Source organism: Anopheles merus, unplaced genomic scaffold (assembly GCF_017562075.2).
Source record: "Anopheles merus strain MAF unplaced genomic scaffold, AmerM5.1 LNR4000097, whole genome shotgun sequence".
Classification (NCBI taxonomy): Eukaryota; Metazoa; Arthropoda; class Insecta; order Diptera; family Culicidae; genus Anopheles; species Anopheles merus.
This window is the reverse complement of record NW_024427677.1, coordinates 46,252-63,949: the sequence shown is the minus strand read 5'-3', so window position 1 is coordinate 63,949 and position 17,698 is coordinate 46,252. Positions and strand designations below refer to the sequence as shown.

The following is a 17,698-nucleotide window of genomic DNA, read 5'->3' as shown; positions in this document are numbered from 1 at the left end:
GTGATTCGCTGCAGCGTTGTTCATTTAGCAAAGAAAGGGCTCAGCTAGTGATGAACAAAATGGGTCTGCAGCCAGATTTGGATTGATGCGAATCCAGCTGCTGTCGGATTCGAATCCGGATCAACTCCGGAGTTATTGGGGAGAGTGCTCTTTTGGGATGTAATAATGTTGAGCCTTGTAGTTGTTGGGTAAATTTAATCATCTTTAGTAAACTATTCATCCTTTTGGTCCTTTGAGTCGTTCGAGTTGATGACTGTCCCGTGGCACCCTTATTTGTGTAGCTATGAATACAGCAATATTAGCTAGGAGCTAGGGTTGCTTGCAAGCTTGCTTTAGTAGTGTATAAATATTTTGCTCTACGAATTAACACACTAGTGAAACGAATTCGATAGTCGCCATTTGAATCCGATCTGAGTAATCCGGATTCAATCGTAGCCAATTGAATCTGTACTCGTTCGGGAGTAGCCTGATTCGAAGCCATATTTATTCCGGAGTCGCATCCGAATTAACAACGTTGGAGTCGGAGTGGATTCACGAATCCAATCCGGAGCTACCATCACTAGGCTAAGCTACAGGGTTGGTCGGAAAATGGATTTTCGCAACTACGTATCCCGTTTTTTATCAACTCGATCTGCAAACAGTATTCTGGTCCTGGAATTTTTACCCGTGCGGGAGCATGAAAGAAATGAACTTGGCAGCATTTGCACAATGATTTCTGTATTTCAATTCACGAAACCACGCGTTTTTCTTCCAACCTTTACACTTCTAATAAATATTACCAAGCGCCTTCAGTTTTCGACATACTCGATAACGGTCGATTCCCCTTCCGCCGTACCCTCACCGTGTGGTGGCGTTTCTGCGTCGTTTTCGCCACCTTCGAACGGGTGCTCCTTTTTGATGTGCGCATTGACGAGATACTTGTACCGGTACGTTTTGCCACACAGGGAGCAACCGAACAGGATGCCGCTGTGGGTGAACTCGTGCTTTTTCCTGGAGGTGTCGCTTTTGAATCGCTTCGGGCACTGGCTGCACATAAACGGCTGCTCTTTAGAATGGACTAGCTGGTGACGCTTGAGCATGTCGCTGCAACGTAACGTAAAAACGTAAGCAATCGTTAGTTATGAGCTGCACAAGAAGCTTCCCGTTAACAGCACGTTAACTTACAGCATCTTGAATAGTTTGCCACAGATGGGACAGGCGTGCTCCTGCACGCCATGAAACCGTTTCACGTGCTTTCGCAGCACACAGGCGTCCGGGAATGTTCTCGAGCACACCCGGCACTCGTGCAGCTCACCGATCCCGTGCTGTGCGTACTAAAAACATAAAGCAAAGCATTGGGGTTAGAAAAAAAAAGACAAAAATGTTTTTTTCCGTCCAAAGGATAACGCCAAACGTACCATGTGCGACCGGTAGGTAGAGTAATGGGTGAACCCAATGTCACAGATTTCGCACGTCTTTATGTTCACCTTCAGGTGGACGGCTTGTACGTGGCGCAGCAGATTCGATGAATTGCTCATCCGTATCGAACAGTGCGGACAGGCGTGGCCCATCTCCTTGCTGTGTGTTGCACGGTGCGTTGCAATGTTTGTCACCACCTTACCGCACGTTTCGCAGAGTGGCTTCTGACGCTTGCGCTTGGTGCGGCGAAATAGAATGCTCGTCGAGGTGGCAGCGCGAGTATTACTGCCAGCTTGTCCGTTCCGCACTAACACGAGCTTGGCCCGTCTGGTGCGTGAACCAGTCCAGCAGGTAAGATTATCATTCTTACTTAATGCAGCTACGGCTTCCTCCCCATCAGTGGGCGGTTCACCCAGCTCTATGTAGTTGGCAGAGTAGAGCGGATCGTCTTGTTCCGTCGACTGCTGCATCGTTGCTTCGTCTTCATGGCGTTTAGGCGGACTGGTTTCCGAGATAGCTGTGCCGTCATCATAATCAACGGAAGCGATGACCGCTTCCCTGTACTCCATTGTATCATCGTTTGTGGAGCTTGTATTCCGTTTCGTTCGCGTTCGATTTGGCTCATCATCATCATCCTGTTCGAAGTCCGTTTCGTCGTCGGAAGGCGTGAAACCATCGTTTATATGATCAGTGATCTCAAAATCTAATGGATCCTCCAGGACTGGATCATCGTTTTGGACATCATCAGTAGCACCTTGCACGTCGGTGAAACGCGACCTTGAGCAGAGCTGCCGGAACAGGTAGTCGTTGCTGATGCAGTTATTCCGGAATGCCGAAGCCTTTTTAAGCTTGCTCGTGCACTCCAAGCATACCGCCTGCGTCGTTGTTTGATCCGAACATATCTGTAGAAGCACGCAAAGCAATTTTACTTCACTCAATCTCACTTCATCAATGCTTCGCACTATTCAGCCGTGCCGAACTTACTTCAATTCCTGTTAACTGTTGCACATTTTCGATTGAGAGCGACGCGTCCAGGATCTCATCGAGCAGAATGATTCGTTCGTCTTCGTGGGACAAACAAAATCGGCAAACGTTTAGCAACCCCTGCGATGCGATCGCCATACTGCGGGCGAAAACTAGAGAAGGATTGTTGGTAAACAAATTTCCAACGAAACGGATTGTCAAAACGGCGCCCATTTATATCGCACAGGGTGGTTCCGAACGAGTACGGCGACGAGAGAAAAGATTGCTTTTCCAGCACACGCGTGTACTTTTATGGCAATAATGATTTTAATTATATTTTTGGATTTATTTTTTTTCTACGTAACTAAGTGATGTGCTCTTTGGAGCGCACCCACGACTCCGATTCGAATCCGGCCTGCTCCGGCCGATTTTGGACGACTTTGAACGACTCCGGTCGACTCTGGATGACTTCGACTCCAACCGATTGTGGATGACTCTGGACGACTCCAACGACTCTGAATGACTCCAAACGACTCTGGCCGACTCCCAACGACTCCGACGGCTCTGGACAATTCCAAACGACTCGAAATGACTCCGGATGACTCCAACTCCCAACGACTCTGGTCGACTCCGGACAACTACGGACGATTCCGAGAGATTCCGAACGACTCCGGATGATACTGGGTGGACCTACCATCCGAAGTCGACTTCGAAATTATCGGAGTCGGATCGGAGTCGACTCCGGATTGTTTTCATCTTAACTAGTGTAACCAAACACGTTATTTTCACTTGCATTCAAAGCTGTGAAATCGTTTGAAGTGATCTCTCTGCGTGAATTGATTGCTGAACGTTTTGCTGCAATCTTTGCATTCAAATCTTTTCCCAGTGGATTCATGAGTCAGCTAAAATGTAGAGAGGGCGAAAGAAGCTCCGGTTTTTAGATCATAATTTGGACATTATTTGTATGAATCATACATTCCACTACCTACCATATGATATCGATACGTTTTGTGGTGTACGAAGCCCTTCCCGCAGATGCCGCACGTTTTGCCGACCGTTTTAAAGTGCACCGTGTTGATGTGGGCCATGATGTTGCTCTTCTGCTTCATCTTCACTGGACAGTGCGGGCACCCGTACAGCGACTCCTGCCGATGATTTAGCAGATGCCGGCGTACCCCGATCACGAACACGCCGCACACTTCGCAGAGCGTCTTCGGGCGCACACAGAGGCCCGCTTTGTACTTTTTAATGTAGTAGCCCGGGCTCTGATCAACGATCGATGCATCTAGGATTTTCCGCTTCTTTCCCTTGCTCTTGCCCGGTCGGCGAACGTTGGGCTGCACGTTTTCAAGCAGATCGGCGCCACTTCGTGTACTTTCTCTCTGTTTTGCCGATCTTAGCAAGAGGGTATTTGTCCGACTTTCGTCAGTGAGCGAATAGTACGGATCGCCGGGCGTAATATAGTTCGCAGAGTACAACTCTGCATCATCGTCCTGCCATTCTGGCGAGCTGATTGGACTGCGCTGTTGTTCATCATAACTGTACCCCTCCAGTGTGAGTTCTTCAAATCCGATTGTATGGTCGCTCAATTGCTCCGTCTCCTGCTTCTCATCATTGTCCGATAATTCTTCACACTCCCAATCTTCATAGTACGCGCGCTCTGCACTGTAAATGAGCGTCATGAACAGCTCCTGGAATTTAATATCGTTTCTTAAGCAGATGCATCGGAATTCTGCAGCCGTTCTCAGCCTGTTTGCACACTCGTGGCAGATGGCGTACGTCGCAAAGTCCTCGTCTGGGTTTATCTGAAAGTGGAACACACAATCTCTTGAGTTCACCCGAGAGCGTATACGATCTCTTCATAGAGCGAGGATTTCTGCTCACCTGTATTCCGGTAAATCGTTCCACATCTGCGTGCGTAAGTGAAGCACTGAAGGTTGCTGTGATCGGACAGAGGCGCTGTTCGTCCTCGCACAGGCAGAACCTGCAGATGGGCACAATTTCTTGCAGTGCATTCGCCATCCCCGATTTCGAATGCTGGTTAGTTGTCAAACAAATATCAGCTGAGATTCAAACGTCAAACATATGTTTTTGTTCACAACAAAACGGTGGAGTTTTTTTTATTCGTCAAAATCTTCACAGGGTGGTTGCGAATTACAAGCCCTCAAGCCGTCATCTTACGACGCGCTACCCTTTGCCAACCGTCAAACAGTCTGCACGCACACAGAACCGGAACATCTTGGGACTGGATGGGCATTTCTCCGAACTCGACACATTTTACCATAAAATAATAGTAAAAAAAGTACTCGCAGTGAGAAAATATCCCGAGAACATTGTGATACGTTCGCAGAACAAGGATAGAACGGGTGAAACAAGAGCACAACGCCGTTCAAACAAAGTGCGCAGACTGTGTGTGTGTGTTTTGTGGTTTGATAGGAAATATGCCGCCAACGGCTGAACCGCCAACCATGCCCAAGAAAGAAGCATCAGCTGCTGTGCCCAAAAAAAACAAAGTTTCGCTCAATATATTCTATCCACCCTTTGTACCGGAACTTCTTGACTTTTGGTTTCTTGCCTTGGAAGCCACGTTTATTATGAATGGCCACTATTCGGACAGGTACAGGTACAATGCGCTCATCACTTGCCTAGGCAGCCGCGCCAAAATGGTTCGCAAGACGATCCAAATGTGTAGTACGTTAAACTCGAAGAAAAAGTACAAAATCCTCAAAGCTGCCGTACGTGCCTGCTATCCTACGGTAGAAGAACAGACACCCGCCACCACACCTCACCCGCTCACCACCTTGAAGCTTGGCGAACGGAAGCCGTCCGAGCTGCTAGCCGAAATGCGTCTCTTGGGCAAAGGTTGCCCGGATTCATTGCTCGAATACGTTTGGCTTCGTGCACTGCCGGCTTCGATACAATCGGCCGTTAGTGTGCATGTCGATGCCGTAGAGATACCTTCAATCGACGACTTGGCTGCCAAGGCGGACAAGATGTTGGAGAAATTACGCCGCGCGGAGGAACGAGCCAAACAAAACAAAATCACAAAGCAGCAAATGTCAGAAGTTACTGCATTGATGGATAAAATTATGAAAACAAGCGAAGAGCTTCGACTCCTCTCCGCTTCTACCTCCAAACCGCAGGATTCGAGTAGTACCGTTTCCTGGACCTGCTGGTATCATAGCATCTACGGCAAACAGGCGTACAATTGCGAGGTGCGCAATAAAAACGATTCTACTATTAAGTGCGATTTCTTAGCCAGAAATCCATAATGCAAATTTTAAAATATCTCGCGAAATCTCTAATTGATCTTTTTAAACCAGAATTTCAAACTATAGCCATCGATCATTTGACAATGTATTAAATCTGTTAAAAAACAGAACAAAAATAACAAGTTACTTAACGCACATTAATCTAGAACATCCGAATTCCCATGTTTAGGCGAAGTCGGAAGGAGTCCCAAAGTGGTCATGGAATAAAATCCTACACCAGCATCGATTTAGGCTCCACCTAGCGATCGAGTGAATCGCTTCAAGATGATTCAAGATGATGATCACACAAAAAAACGTTGTCATGTGGGACTTTTGATACGAAACGGAAGGGTAATCGTTTCCTCCACTATTTTAGTTGTATTTTACATTACATCTATACATTATACATAGATATTCGTCATTACACGATGTCCTTCAAATTTAACCGTAAACGTATCGTGAATCATGTTTGTAGAGCGATGTGAACGTTACTGATAAAATAACGTCTAATTTAGCGAAACAAGGAATGGAACATAACTATTCTAAACTATTCTGGAGGTTCAATGAATTCTATGCTGATATAACAAAAAATCCAATTTCTAAAATGAAACATTATTAAGTAACAAAGCATAACAAATGTACTCTAGGACCTGTGGAACTAATTACGGCGGGATCGCTTAGTTTGATGTAATGAAGCAGAACAGAAAGGACACTTGGGCCTAGGGCAGTTACTACGGGTCCAATCCGAACCACTAGTTCCATCCGGAGTCGGAGACGTTCAGAATCGTTCAGAGACGCAGTCGTCCGGATTCGCCCGCAGTCCAGCCAACTCCGGCGACTCTGACTTAAACCAATTCCGGAGGACTCCGACGACTTCGAACAACTCCGGATGACTCCGACTCCAAGGACTCCCAACGACATCGGACGACTTCGGGCGATTCCGAGCGACTCCGCATAAAACTGGACGGACCTAGGGATCGGAGTCGGTTCCGGAATTATCGAAGTCGGATCGTAGTTGACTCCGGATGTTTGCCACCTTTAACCATCACTATTTGTGATAATTACTTTTAACTTATCTTGTTCATTTTTGTTTTCCTACGCAGCGAACTGTTTAAATGTTATCTTCGTTTCATTGTTTACTTTTTTGTTCTGTTAAGACTATAGTCAACATTCCCCATGTACTGCGTGCTGCTGCAGTTGTGCACAGTAATTTATTTGTTTTGTCACTAACTGCCAAAAAATTTCCATTTTGTCTAATGTATTCCTTTCTTTCTGTTCAAAGTGTAACGTTGATGCCCTGGTGAACCGGTAATAACAGGGGGAAAATATTCTCCAACTACTACCGTACGATGACACAGGATTGGCAAAGGCAACAAAATTGCAGTTCCGCTCTCACCGTTTATTTCTTGTTTTGTGTGTGGATCAATTCACTCATTGCTCAGACCTTCCGTCGGGTGCATTTTACGACGGTGTATATTAAGCAGCGTTTTGTACCGATAGGTTTTGTCGCACAGCGTGCATTTGAACTGGATGCCGCTGTGCGTGCGTAAATGGATGGATCTAGTTTTGGCGCTTTTAAACTGCTTCGGACACCGCGGGCATGCGTACGGCCTTTCCGTGCTGTGAACTAGCTGATGATTTTGAAGTGCTCTCCTGCAAATAAACAACAAAAGAGCGGTAAAAACCGTTTGATAACATTGTGCAGGGTACATCTGTTGTACGGATGCAAATCTTACCTCATTTTGAACGTTTTGTCACACAACGAGCAGCTGTAACTCTCCATTTCGTGATACCTTCTGATGTGCTCTCTCACGCTGCTCCTGTGGTTGAACTTCTTTCCGCACACTTTGCACTCATGCTGCGTCCCGATGCCGTGGTGTGATAGCTGCAAACATATGGCACGATTGTTGCCTGTGTAGTAATTGTGTAAGGATTTCCCTTGCCCATTCAACATCGCTTTTCAAATTGCGTTCTTACCATATGCGATTCGTAGCCATTTTTGTGCGTAAATCCTTTGCCGCATTGTTTGCACGTCTTCACTATCCTGCGCTCGTGTACCGCCTGCACGTGCCGCATCATGTTGGCCGAGTGCGTCATGCGGACGGGACAGTGCGGACACGCGTACCGGGCCTCCTGCTTGTGGCTGACGATGTGCGACACGATATCGCTCACCATCTTCCCGCACATTTCGCACAGATACCGCTGGCGCCGATACTTCGACAGGTCCAGCAGGTGGTACATTTCGTTCGAAATGTACTCTTGCTCAATTTTTGACTGCGTGTAGGCTCGTTGCGGTTTGCGCATGATGGCGTTGTACATTTCCGCTATGAAGCTGTCGTCGTCGCTGGAGCCCCGCGCGTCATCGTCCAAATCTTCGCCCGGTGCGATGTAGTTAGCCGAGTACAGTTCTTCTTCCACTAGCTCATCCTTCACGCCACGATCGGTCGCTGGTGGGATAGAGGAGCTTGCGAGCACCATCGACTGTGTGGTGGGTTGTTCGCTTGAGAAGCATGAAGATCCTTCTTCTTCTTCTTCTTCTTCTTCTTCTACCTCTACTTCTTCTACTTCTTCTACTTCTTCTACTTCTTCTTCTTCTGACACACTCGTCGCTCGGGAAGAGGATGCCTTCGGAACGACACTTTCCAACTGCCGGTTAACACACGGGTCGGTACTGTGATTAGCCGCTGCAGCATCTACTTCATCCAGTATGTCATCAGCACACATTTGTGGGTAAATTTTACGTAAATAGGCATCGTTCCTTAAGCAAGACCGCCGGAAGACAGCATACTTGTACAATCGGATGGAGCAATCGGCACATATGGCATCGTGAATGTTTTCGTCCGGTTCGATCTACAAAGACAAGCGCGGGCATTAATTTTAACGCCGAAAGGGACGCGGGAGACAAGGCAATCGGCAATCGGCAGGCCTCCTAACTTACAACGATGCCCGTGAATCGTTCTATATTGTCGACCGTGATGTGCTCGTCCAGTGCGTTCCTGATCGGGATAAGAAGATCTTCGTCCTGGCTTAAACAAAATCGACAAAAGTTCCACATTTCCTGCACAACTAGCTCCATGGTTGGTTTCTGTTACGGTAGCAGCGAACGGCAGATAAACACCAAACAGCCCAAAACAGCCACAATTCACACTGAAGCGAAACGTTGTTTGTGTTGTTTTGACAGCCTGCCACAGGACCAAAGGCAGCACAGGGTGACTAGTCGCAGTTGTGCGGGGTGTTCAATAAGTTCGAATACAACTTTTCATCGTTGTGTAGTAGTGATGGCCGGGACGACCCAAACCTATCGGGTTGTAGCCATCTGTAAGGGAACGGTCAGAACCTCGCCGCATGCGATTTTCCCGTAAGCTTTTGTATGGGATTTGACGTTAATGACAGCACTTGCGAATCTGCCGCATGCGGCAATGCGGCAAAATCAAAATCAATTAATTTTGCCGCATCGCCGCATGCGATTTTATTTCAGATGTCAAAAGTCTAAAGTCATATCATATAATGATTATCTCTATAAAGAAATAACCAAATATCATAATAAAGCCTCGAAAAGCTAGAAAATTGAGGAAACTCTTTTCTTGCCGCATGCGGCAAAATCGCATGCGGCGAGGTTCTGACCGTTCCCTAAGCAAACCGGAGTCGTTCGGTTGAACCCGAAAGATACAAGTAGGTTCGATAGGTGTAAGAAAGCATAAGTGACTCCGCCCTGTTGGTGCAATGAATTTGGTTCGGGTCGGGCCAAGGTGGGTTCATTCCACAGTGGCGTGGTTGCAGCGAGTTCGGGTCGACCCGAATTGTTCAGTAGGTGCGAGAAAGCATAAGCGATTCGGACCCGTTGGTCCCGTCGGGTATTGAATCTACCTTGACCCTACCCAACCCGAACTCGCTTCACCAACGGGTCGGAGTTGTTTATGCTTTTTCTCGCACCTACTGAACCGTTCGGGTCGACCCAAACTCGCTGCAACCACGCCACGGTGAAATGGTGAGGTGAACTCACCTTGGCCCGGCTCGATCCGAGCTCGTTGCACCAACGGGTCGTCAGAGTCGCTTTAGGCCTGGGTCTATGAATATGTTGCGGCAATATTTGTTCAATGGCAACATTTCTGGATTTACTTGCCTCACTTTCTTGCACCTGACCCTCAAAAACACCATCGACAAATTATCCGAATCTCACTTCATTATGTTCTGATAGTACATATTAGAGTTTAGTATTTACGTATCACCGTTCTAGTTCTAGCGATACATAACTTCAATACGAGATCATACAACAGTACAGAGGGAATGAGAAAGCTCCGCTGTGTGGCTATCCCACCAACAGATGACGCGTCAGTAGCATTTTTTGCTATTTTTAGAATGCATCAGTCGTTTATCGTCTGCTAAACAAAGTCTTTTTAGATGCTGTTTAGGTTGAGAGCTTGAGCCGTTTAGAACCCGTTTAGTGTTCGTTTAGTGGATTTGTGGCACTTGGGTGACTAATTGCAAAACTGCAATTTGTTGTCTGTTGATTTTAACATACTTTTTATTGTTAAACGATTTTAATTACCCACATTGTTGATGCGTCGATCTATACAATTCCTTCATCTACACCACCACCTTCGTCTGCATTTTCCGATTTGATCACTGCCTCCGGGTGGTGTTTTCGCATGTGTATATTGAGCAAGGATTTGTACCGATAGGACTTTCGACAAAGCTCGCAGGAAAACGTGATACCGGTGTGCGTGAGCTGATGCGTATTGCGAGCGTACCCACTCTTGAACCGTTTCGGGCAGTAGCTGCATGCGTACGGCTGATTGTCCGAGTGTACCCTGCCGTGTATGTTCAACGCCCGTCTGTGTTGGAGAAGTAAGAGAGTAGAGCAGTGGAATTTAAAAAAAAAACAATAAAACATACAGATTTCAATTATTAGTTTCGGAACAGTTCGGATAGCAATGAGAATAAGACCATCTAAACTAATTTCATTTTTTCTTAAATCATACCTGGTCTTAAACCGTTTGCTGCACAGCTTGCACTCGTATTTACTTTCATAGGTGTGCATTCGGCTGATGTGCTCCCTTAAGCTGCCCTTGTGATTGAATATTTTAGGGCAAAGTTTGCACTTAAATTTCTCCCCGATACCGTGTTTGGTGCGCTGAAAATACAAATTGGCTGGCTAAATTCGCATCAGCTGCAGGCATCGGAGCGTGTGCTTACCATGTGCGAGTTGTAGGTGTTGTAATGCGTAAACCCTTGGCCGCATGCATCGCACGTCTTGACGATCGTTTTCATGTGCACCGCATTGATGTGCCGCACGAGATTGGAGCCATCAGTCATTTTCATGGAGCAGTGTGGACAGGCGTACATCGCTTCTTTGGTGTGGCTCAGCAAGTGGCGCTTTAAGTTGGTAACCATCTGGCCACAGAGGTCGCAAAGCTGTTTCGTCAAATATGGCCAATCCAGAACGAAAGATTGTTCTTGTGAATATGCTTTGGGAGTATCAGCCTGCTTCGTTAGCCGTAGCGTCTTGGACCTTTTGCCGGCTTTGTTTGCTTTCGGGCGTATGAGCTTTTTGCTTCTACCGGCACGAACGTTTACGGCCGCCGGTGTCACTAGAACGGTATCACTAGCATCGTGACGATTGTCCAACTCAATCAGCTCTTCATCGCAAGAAATGTACTGCTCAGTGCTGGCAAGAATTAAACCATTATCATCGCAGTTTACATTTTCAATTTCATTGAGAAATTCATGCTCGCATTCGTCGAAATCATCTTCCGATTTGCGGTGAACAATGGCAGGAAGTAGCTTTCGATCCGTTTCGTGCCTAGTCTCGGCTATGAATTGTGAGAACATTTGCTGATAGATTCGATCGTTGCGTACGCAAGACTTCCGAAAGGCAGCTGATTTTCTTAAACCATTTCTACAGTCGGTGCAGATCACGTAAGGTACGTTGTCATCGGCCAGGATCTAAAACATCCAAACTAAGTTGTAACTGAGGATCGTAGAATCTACCGTGCAAAACAAACCTGTATACTGGTAAAACGTTCCACATCCTCAGAGGTAAGCAAAGAATCAAATACATTCTTGGCAGGAACTAGGATGTCCAGCTCTTCGCACAAACAAAGCCGACAAATGTTAGTTATTTCACGTAAAGTGTGCACCATCTCGAACGGAAATGAATTTGTTTAATAACAATGCCCCAGCTGAGATATGTCAAACACGACGACAGGGTGGTTCTTAAATCGCAGCGTGCCATGCTGCCAGTTTATTTTTTATTGTTTGCATTTTCTAATCCGGTCCACCAGATCCGTCCGTGTTTTCGGCAACCAACTCCGGGTGCAGTTTTCGCATATGTATGTTAAGTTGAGCTTTGTATCGATAGGACTTATCACAATGCTGGCAGGAAAATATAATGCCCGTGTGGGTGAGTTGATGCGTATTGCGGCCGAAGCTGCTCTTGAACCGTTTCGGACAGAGGCTGCAAGCATACGGCCGGTTTTCGGAATGTACTCGTCTGTGTATATACAGCGACCTTCTGTGGTAAAAAAAAGATAGTTATTAGAAAAAACACAGTATTTTAACATCCCCCATTCTTTCCCTTTCGCTTGAACATACCCACACTTGAACCGTTTACCGCAAACCTTGCATTCAAATTTAGATTCGATACTATGCCGACGTCTGGTATGTTCCTGTATGCTACGCGTACTGTTGAATTCTTTGTAGCATATCTTGCATTTGTATTTTTCCCCAATATTATGCACACCACGCTGAAAACGAAAGATAAAAAAAAAAATTGGAAATGCATTGGTGTGGCACATGTTTTTTTTCCAAAGCCCAAAAACAGGCTTACCATATGACCATTGTAGCTGTTATGATGCTTGAATCCTTTACCACACAATTCGCATGTTTTAATGATCAGCTGCATGTGCACGGCTTCGATGTGGCGCGCAAGATTCGAGCTGTCCGTCATCTGTACCGGACAGTGCGGGCAAGGGATTCGTACTTCTTTCGTGTGCGTCAGCTGGTGTCGTTTGTAATTGGTAGTCGTTTGGCCACATATGTCACACAGGTATTCCACATGACGATTCGCATACTTTTTGCGTCGTTTCCTAGTGCGTATTGGTGGGTCCTGCAGGTTGATTGTTTCATCAATTACCATCGGTTCCGGGCGAGGAGACGAGAGTGTTGATTTTAAAGGGGTGGCTTCCGTTTCAATGCTTTCCAAATCTTTTTTATCAGCTCTAACTATCTGCTTGTTCTCAGAAGCAGGCAGTTTCATTCGATGAACTGGATGGGTGGAAACCGTAACATCGATATCATCATCGGTGTGATGAACAATCGTTGAAGGTTGCTTTCGATGCGTTTCGTTCCGAATCTCGACGATCAATTCCGAGAACAATTGGCAATAGAGTCGATCATTGCGTATACAAGACTTCCGAAAGGCAGCTGATTTTCTTAAACTACTTCTACAATCGGTGCAGATCACGTAAGGTACTTTGTCATCGGCCGGGATCTAAAACATACAAACAATGTTGTAACTGAGGATCGCTACGCTACGCGTGCAGAACAAACCTGTACACCGGTGAAGCGTTCCACATCCTCCGTGGTAAGCGAGGAATCGAATACATCCTCGGCAGGAACTAGGATGTCCAGCTCTTCGCACAAACAAAGCCGACAAATGTTAGTTATTTTGCGTAGAGTGTGCACCATCTTGAACGGAAATGAATTTGTTTAACAACAATGCCTCAACTGAGATATGTCAAACAGGACTACAGGGTGGTTCTTGATTAGCAGCGTACCGTGTAGTGATGGGTAAATAACGATTATTTCCGGAGTCGGATCGATGCGTCTACGGCACCCATTCGAATCGCATTCGGAGTTACCTCGGTCTGTATTAACGGGGAGGAGGGGGTTGGGTGCACGAAAAAAAAAAACACCGGACTCGTCGACTCCGAATCTTTATCAGTCCAGATCAGTGCGTATCAGTTCGGTTCAGTTCGGATGAGCCTGGCAGCGACCGAATGAGTCAGATCGAGTACGGGCGAGTAGTTTAGGTTGGCGGTATAAAAACAGTAAGGTTATTTCAATGTTGATTGAATGTAATGGGAAGTATATAGAAAGTACAAGAAAAAACGGTTTTTTTTTATCTGACGAAAAAGGTAAATATTATTGCAAGAAAGAAATATTTAAAATAGAAATAACATGGTTAGGCTGGGAATACACGAACCGAGATCGTTGCGGTACCGCAAAATTTGCGCCTTGCCTTTATAACAGTTGTAGAACAGTTGAAGAATAGGTTGCCAAATCTTTCGAGCCTCCAGTCGTGCCTGCTGTTGCGCAGTGATACCCAACTTCGGTATTGTTTGAGATTTACTCTGAAATTTGTTTGAAAATTCATATCGAGAAACGAGTTTTGTATTTTATTTTGCGTAAACTATGTGAAATAAGTAATTTGATTCGCAAATTGATAAAAAATTTCCATCTCGGCACTTTCAATCGTCACCAGACCTCGGATGAGTCCATACACGAACCGCGATTATCTCACCTGTTTGTCAGATTTTATAACAAAAATTACAGTACAAGTCACACGCGATTTTCACGGTACCGCGAAAATTACGATTCATTTATTTCCATCCTTATACTGTATCGTATTTGATGTCGTACTTGCAGGTGAATGAACTCATCAGTAGTTTACTGAATGCTAATGGACAGTCATTTTGGGAATTAGCAATTGCAACGTCAACCTGAACTACTCGCCCGGACTCTACCGGATTCGTTCAGACTCATCCGGACTGATCCAGATTGTTCCGACCTGAACGGAATAGTCCGGATTGATCCGGATGGATCCGGACTGATCCGAACTGATCCGGAATCGGAGTTGATCCATGACTCCGCCTAAGATTACCCATCACTAGTACCGTGCTGCCAGTTTTTTTTTTGAATTTTAACTCCAACGAATCCGTCCGTGTTTTCGGCAACCGACTCCGGGTGAAGCTTTCGCATATGTATGCTAAGCTGGCATTTATATGGATAGGATTTATCGCAGTGCTGGCAGGAAAATCTAACACCTGTGTGGGTGTGTTGATGGGTATTGCGTGCGAAGCTGCTCTTAAACCGCTTCGGACAGATGCTGCAGGCATACGGCCAGTTTTCGGAATGTACTCGACCGTGGTGTCTTAGATCTCGACTGAAAGAGGAACGAATGATATTATTGCTTTTGCTATTGCTTTCTTCCGCCTTTCAAACCAACCTCGTTTTAAATTGCTTGCTGCAAAACTTGCATTCGTATTTTCTTAGTGAGCTGTGTATCCGGTTGATATGATCTTTTAATGTACTCTTCCCGTTGAATTGTTTAAGGCACATTTTGCATTCAAATTTTTCTCCGATACCGTGCGTGGTGAGCTATGAATGGAGTTTTTTTTATCATACACGCTGAACAAATTTCCCCATTTTAATATGCTAGTAGAGGACTTACAATATGCTGGTTGTAGGTGACCTGATACGTAAATCCTTTCTTGCATATTTCACACGTTTTAACGCTCATTTTCTTATGAACTGACTTAATGTGGCGCACGAGATTGGAGCCATCAGTCAGTTTCGTGGAACAGTGTGGACAAGCGTACATTGCTTTTTTGGTGTGGCTCAACATGTGACGCTTCAAGTTGGTAACCATCTGGCCACATATGTTACACAGACGTTTCGTGAAATACGGCCAATCAAGATGCAATGTACTTTCATGTACTTGTTGTGTACCTGAAACACCATCTTGTTGCGTTGTTAGAGGTGTTGTTGTAGCTTTCGTGGGTTTATTTTGCTTGCTTTTGGTTGACCGAACGGCTTTCGAAGCAGCCGACTTTGGCACACTCAGCTGACTAGAAATGGGAGTGCAGCAAAATTCGTATGATGCACATATGGTAGGTCGGGGACGTAGAGTTGTTGCTTTGTAATCGTCATTTTTTAAATTGAATTTCTGTTCTTTACTGTTCTTTAGCGTGCGCAGCATAGCGTAGGAGAGCCTTTGGAATGTGAAATTTGCTCGAAAACGTTCAAACAACTGAGCGGCTACAGGAAGCATATAACGCTATTTCACAAAAACGAACGGAACTTTGGCTGTACGGTTCCGATGCCTGCTCCGGTTCGAGTCGGTGCAGATCACGTAAGGTACATTGTCATCGGTTGGAATCTAAAGCATCCAAAGGAAGGTGTAATTGAAGATCGTAGACAAACCAACGTGCAAAACAAACCTGTATACTGGTAAAACGTTCCACGTCTTCCGATGTAAGCAAAGAATCAAATACATTCTTGGCAGGAACTAGGATGTCCAGCTCTTCGCACAAACAAAGCCGACAAATTTTAGTTTTTTGCGTAGAGTGTGCACCATCTCGAACGGAAATAAATTTGTTTAACAACAATGCCCCAGCTGAGATATGTCAAACACGACGACAGGGTGGTTCTTAAGACGCAGCGTGCCATGCTGCCGGTTTATTTTTTTTTATTGTTTGCATTTTCGAATCCATTTCAACGGTCGATGGATTTGGCGGGAAAGAGGCGGCCATAGCGGATCAGCATGGTTTTAATTTCATCATTTAATTATTTAAATCAGGAACAAAATCCTCTTAAATGCGCAATTACAGTTCGATTTGAATTTGAATTTGAATGTAAAAGACTAACAATAATGAAAATGATTCAACAATTCTCAGGATGTACTTTTTTGACGTGCTGGCTAAGCAGTGACTTGTAGCGATACGATTTATCGCAGACCGAGCATGGGAAAATGTTCCCACTGTGTGCTAGTTCGTGTGTAGATCGTGCAAATTGACTTTTAAATCGTTTCGAACAGATCCCGCACGCGTAGGGCCGGCTCGACGAGTGTACCGTTCCATGGTGCTGAAGTGTTTGTCTGTTTGTAAAAGTAAACAGATTAGCGGGATTTAAAGAAAGCAAACGTAGGTGCCTACCGACCTGCTCTTAAACAGCTTGCCACAAACCGTACAGCCAAAGTTCCGTTCGTTTTTGTGAAATAGCGTTATATGCTTCCTGTAGCCGCTCAGTTGTTTGAACGTTTTCGAGCAAATTTCACATTCCAAAGGCTCTCCTACGCTATGCTGCGCACGCTAAAGAACAGTAAAGAACAGAAATTCAATTTAAAAAATGACGATTACAAAGCAACAACTCTACGTCCCCGACCTACCATATGTGCATCATACGAATTTTTACTCGTAAATCCCCGGTCACACGGTGTGCAGAACATGATTACTTTTTTCTGATGCACCGCTCGTATGTGACGCATTAGGTTGGAATGGTCCGTAAGCGCCTGGGAGCAATGGGGACAACTGTAGGTATTGTTCTTGGTGTGGCTATTAAGATGTCGTGCTAAGTAGGTGACTGTTTTGCCGCATAACACACACAGCTGTTTCTGTTTTGCTCGCTTACGGCCCGGTTTTTGGGGAGCTTCTTCCGGCTCATTGGTGTTTTCCAGTTTGCAAGCTGCAACCGATTCTGGATTGGGACTTTCGTTTTGTTCTGGTTCAAATTCCGGGCACGACTGTTCGAAGGATGATTGATCACCGTCCTCTACATCAAGCGGTGTGGTTTCTGTAGCTGGATTAATAAATTCAATCGGTTCTGAATCCCACACCATTGTTTTGGCGCTATAGTTGGTCTCTTCGGTGTGATCGTTGATAGATTTGGCTTTTGAGAAAAACAATTGCCTAAACAGTATGTCATTGTTGAGGCATGCGTCACGGTATTCAACCGAACGCTGTAGGCTAGCTTTACAGTGCAAACAAATCGCGTACGCTAGTGTCCCTGCTGGGTCAATCTGTAGAACCATCGGAAAGGCAAAACAATTACTCGAAACATCATGTGCAGGCTAGAGGCTAAATCATACCTGAATGCCGGTGAACATTTCTATGAGTTCCTTAGTAAGGGAGGAATTCATAACGTCCGATGCGGGAATTGTATCATCTTCGCCCAAACAAAGCCGACAAATGTTGGAAATACAAAGCACTATATTCACCATGATGCAGTAAAAGGGAATAATACAGCAAGGACAGCACAGCGCAACAGTTCACTAAAATATCTCCCGCATCTAGGTAAATTATTTG

General features: G+C 45.5%; 7 protein-coding genes across 7 annotated transcripts; all 7 read right to left on the bottom strand.

The window, feature by feature from the left end:
* Window positions 1–711: 711 nt before the first annotated feature.
* On the bottom strand, window positions 712–10,199 carry LOC121601474 (zinc finger protein 891-like). The gene is made up of 5 exons (XM_041930304.1): window positions 10,166–10,199; window positions 2,383–2,534; window positions 1,398–2,300; window positions 1,165–1,313; window positions 712–1,083 (listed from the first exon to the last, which is right to left on the bottom strand). Exons 1-5 carry the CDS (start codon window positions 10,197–10,199, stop codon window positions 789–791), a joined length of 1,533 nt encoding a protein of 510 aa, XP_041786238.1. The 3' UTR covers window positions 712–788.
* On the bottom strand, window positions 2,709–4,398 carry LOC121601479 (zinc finger protein 568-like). Its single transcript, XM_041930309.1, has 3 exons — window positions 4,246–4,398; window positions 3,351–4,166; window positions 2,709–3,263 (listed from the first exon to the last, which is right to left on the bottom strand). The coding sequence occupies exons 1-3, from the start codon at window positions 4,381–4,383 to the stop codon at window positions 3,147–3,149; spliced, it is 1,071 nt and encodes a 356-aa protein (XP_041786243.1). The 5' UTR covers window positions 4,384–4,398; the 3' UTR covers window positions 2,709–3,146.
* LOC121601475 (zinc finger protein 568-like) lies at window positions 6,831–8,904 on the bottom strand. Its single transcript, XM_041930305.1, has 4 exons — window positions 8,551–8,904; window positions 7,590–8,462; window positions 7,349–7,497; window positions 6,831–7,265 (listed from the first exon to the last, which is right to left on the bottom strand). The coding sequence occupies exons 1-4, from the start codon at window positions 8,686–8,688 to the stop codon at window positions 7,040–7,042; spliced, it is 1,386 nt and encodes a 461-aa protein (XP_041786239.1). The 5' UTR covers window positions 8,689–8,904; the 3' UTR covers window positions 6,831–7,039.
* Window positions 10,183–11,855, bottom strand: LOC121601476 (zinc finger protein 615-like). The gene is made up of 4 exons (XM_041930306.1): window positions 11,618–11,855; window positions 10,809–11,558; window positions 10,595–10,746; window positions 10,183–10,447 (listed from the first exon to the last, which is right to left on the bottom strand). Exons 1-4 carry the CDS (start codon window positions 11,753–11,755, stop codon window positions 10,183–10,185), a joined length of 1,305 nt encoding a protein of 434 aa, XP_041786240.1. The 5' UTR covers window positions 11,756–11,855.
* LOC121601477 (zinc finger protein 37 homolog) lies at window positions 11,826–13,483 on the bottom strand. Its single transcript, XM_041930307.1, has 5 exons — window positions 13,391–13,483; window positions 13,164–13,301; window positions 12,442–13,104; window positions 12,207–12,358; window positions 11,826–12,126 (listed from the first exon to the last, which is right to left on the bottom strand). Exons 2-5 carry the CDS (start codon window positions 13,299–13,301, stop codon window positions 11,880–11,882), a joined length of 1,200 nt encoding a protein of 399 aa, XP_041786241.1. The 5' UTR covers window positions 13,391–13,483; the 3' UTR covers window positions 11,826–11,879.
* Window positions 13,484–14,492: 1,009 nt separating this feature from the next.
* LOC121601480 (zinc finger protein 675-like) lies at window positions 14,493–15,943 on the bottom strand. Its single transcript, XM_041930310.1, has 3 exons — window positions 15,067–15,943; window positions 14,842–14,993; window positions 14,493–14,778 (listed from the first exon to the last, which is right to left on the bottom strand). Exons 1-3 carry the CDS (start codon window positions 15,664–15,666, stop codon window positions 14,493–14,495), a joined length of 1,038 nt encoding a protein of 345 aa, XP_041786244.1. The 5' UTR covers window positions 15,667–15,943.
* Window positions 15,944–16,042: 99 nt separating this feature from the next.
* Window positions 16,043–17,666, bottom strand: LOC121601478 (fez family zinc finger protein 2-like). The gene is made up of 4 exons (XM_041930308.1): window positions 17,482–17,666; window positions 16,783–17,412; window positions 16,554–16,705; window positions 16,043–16,491 (listed from the first exon to the last, which is right to left on the bottom strand). The coding sequence occupies exons 1-4, from the start codon at window positions 17,611–17,613 to the stop codon at window positions 16,278–16,280; spliced, it is 1,128 nt and encodes a 375-aa protein (XP_041786242.1). The 5' UTR covers window positions 17,614–17,666; the 3' UTR covers window positions 16,043–16,277.
* Window positions 17,667–17,698: the final 32 nt, after the last annotated feature.

What these genes read in the sequence shown, in the direction of transcription:
- LOC121601479 (XM_041930309.1), bottom strand. Translation starts at nt 4,383, where the DNA reads ATGGCGAATGCACTGCAAGAAATTGTGCCCATCTGCAGGTTCTGCCTG. An exon ending in AACGATTTACCGGAATACAG is followed by an intron (nt 4,167 to 4,245) that starts GTGAGCAGAAAT and finishes TTCCACTTTCAG; the next exon opens with ATAAACCCAGACGAGGACTT. An exon ending in AAACGTATCGATATCATATG is followed by an intron (nt 3,264 to 3,350) that starts GTAGGTAGTGGA and finishes TCTACATTTTAG; the next exon opens with CTGACTCATGAATCCACTGG.
- LOC121601475 (XM_041930305.1), bottom strand. Translation starts at nt 8,688, where the DNA reads ATGGAGCTAGTTGTGCAGGAAATGTGGAACTTTTGTCGATTTTGTTTA. An exon ending in AACGATTCACGGGCATCGTT is followed by an intron (nt 8,463 to 8,550) that starts GTAAGTTAGGAG and finishes TTGTCTTTGTAG; the next exon opens with ATCGAACCGGACGAAAACAT. An exon ending in ATGGCTACGAATCGCATATG is followed by an intron (nt 7,498 to 7,589) that starts GTAAGAACGCAA and finishes ATATGTTTGCAG; the next exon opens with CTATCACACCACGGCATCGG.
- LOC121601474 (XM_041930304.1), bottom strand. Translation starts at nt 10,199, where the DNA reads ATGAAGGAATTGTATAGATCGACGCATCAACAAT. An exon ending in TAGATCGACGCATCAACAAT is followed by an intron (nt 2,535 to 10,165) that starts GTGGGTAATTAA and finishes ATCCTTCTCTAG; the next exon opens with TTTTCGCCCGCAGTATGGCG. An exon ending in AACAGTTAACAGGAATTGAA is followed by an intron (nt 2,301 to 2,382) that starts GTAAGTTCGGCA and finishes GTGCTTCTACAG; the next exon opens with ATATGTTCGGATCAAACAAC.
- LOC121601476 (XM_041930306.1), bottom strand. Translation starts at nt 11,755, where the DNA reads ATGGTGCACACTTTACGTGAAATAACTAACATTTGTCGGCTTTGTTTG. An exon ending in AACGTTTTACCAGTATACAG is followed by an intron (nt 11,559 to 11,617) that starts GTTTGTTTTGCA and finishes TGGATGTTTTAG; the next exon opens with ATCCTGGCCGATGACAACGT. An exon ending in AGCAAACGGTTTAAGACCAG is followed by an intron (nt 10,448 to 10,594) that starts GTATGATTTAAG and finishes TCTCCAACACAG; the next exon opens with ACGGGCGTTGAACATACACG.
- LOC121601477 (XM_041930307.1), bottom strand. Translation starts at nt 13,301, where the DNA reads ATGGTGCACACTCTACGCAAAATAACTAACATTTGTCGGCTTTGTTTG. An exon ending in AACGCTTCACCGGTGTACAG is followed by an intron (nt 13,105 to 13,163) that starts GTTTGTTCTGCA and finishes TGTATGTTTTAG; the next exon opens with ATCCCGGCCGATGACAAAGT. An exon ending in GGTAAACGGTTCAAGTGTGG is followed by an intron (nt 12,127 to 12,206) that starts GTATGTTCAAGC and finishes TTTTTACCACAG; the next exon opens with AAGGTCGCTGTATATACACA.
- LOC121601480 (XM_041930310.1), bottom strand. Translation starts at nt 15,666, where the DNA reads ATGCTTCCTGTAGCCGCTCAGTTGTTTGAACGTTTTCGAGCAAATTTC. An exon ending in TCACCTACAACCAGCATATT is followed by an intron (nt 14,994 to 15,066) that starts GTAAGTCCTCTA and finishes CTCCATTCATAG; the next exon opens with CTCACCACGCACGGTATCGG. An exon ending in AGCAAGCAATTTAAAACGAG is followed by an intron (nt 14,779 to 14,841) that starts GTTGGTTTGAAA and finishes TTCCTCTTTCAG; the next exon opens with TCGAGATCTAAGACACCACG.
- LOC121601478 (XM_041930308.1), bottom strand. Translation starts at nt 17,613, where the DNA reads ATGGTGAATATAGTGCTTTGTATTTCCAACATTTGTCGGCTTTGTTTG. An exon ending in AAATGTTCACCGGCATTCAG is followed by an intron (nt 17,413 to 17,481) that starts GTATGATTTAGC and finishes ATGGTTCTACAG; the next exon opens with ATTGACCCAGCAGGGACACT. An exon ending in GGCAAGCTGTTTAAGAGCAG is followed by an intron (nt 16,492 to 16,553) that starts GTCGGTAGGCAC and finishes TTTTACAAACAG; the next exon opens with ACAAACACTTCAGCACCATG.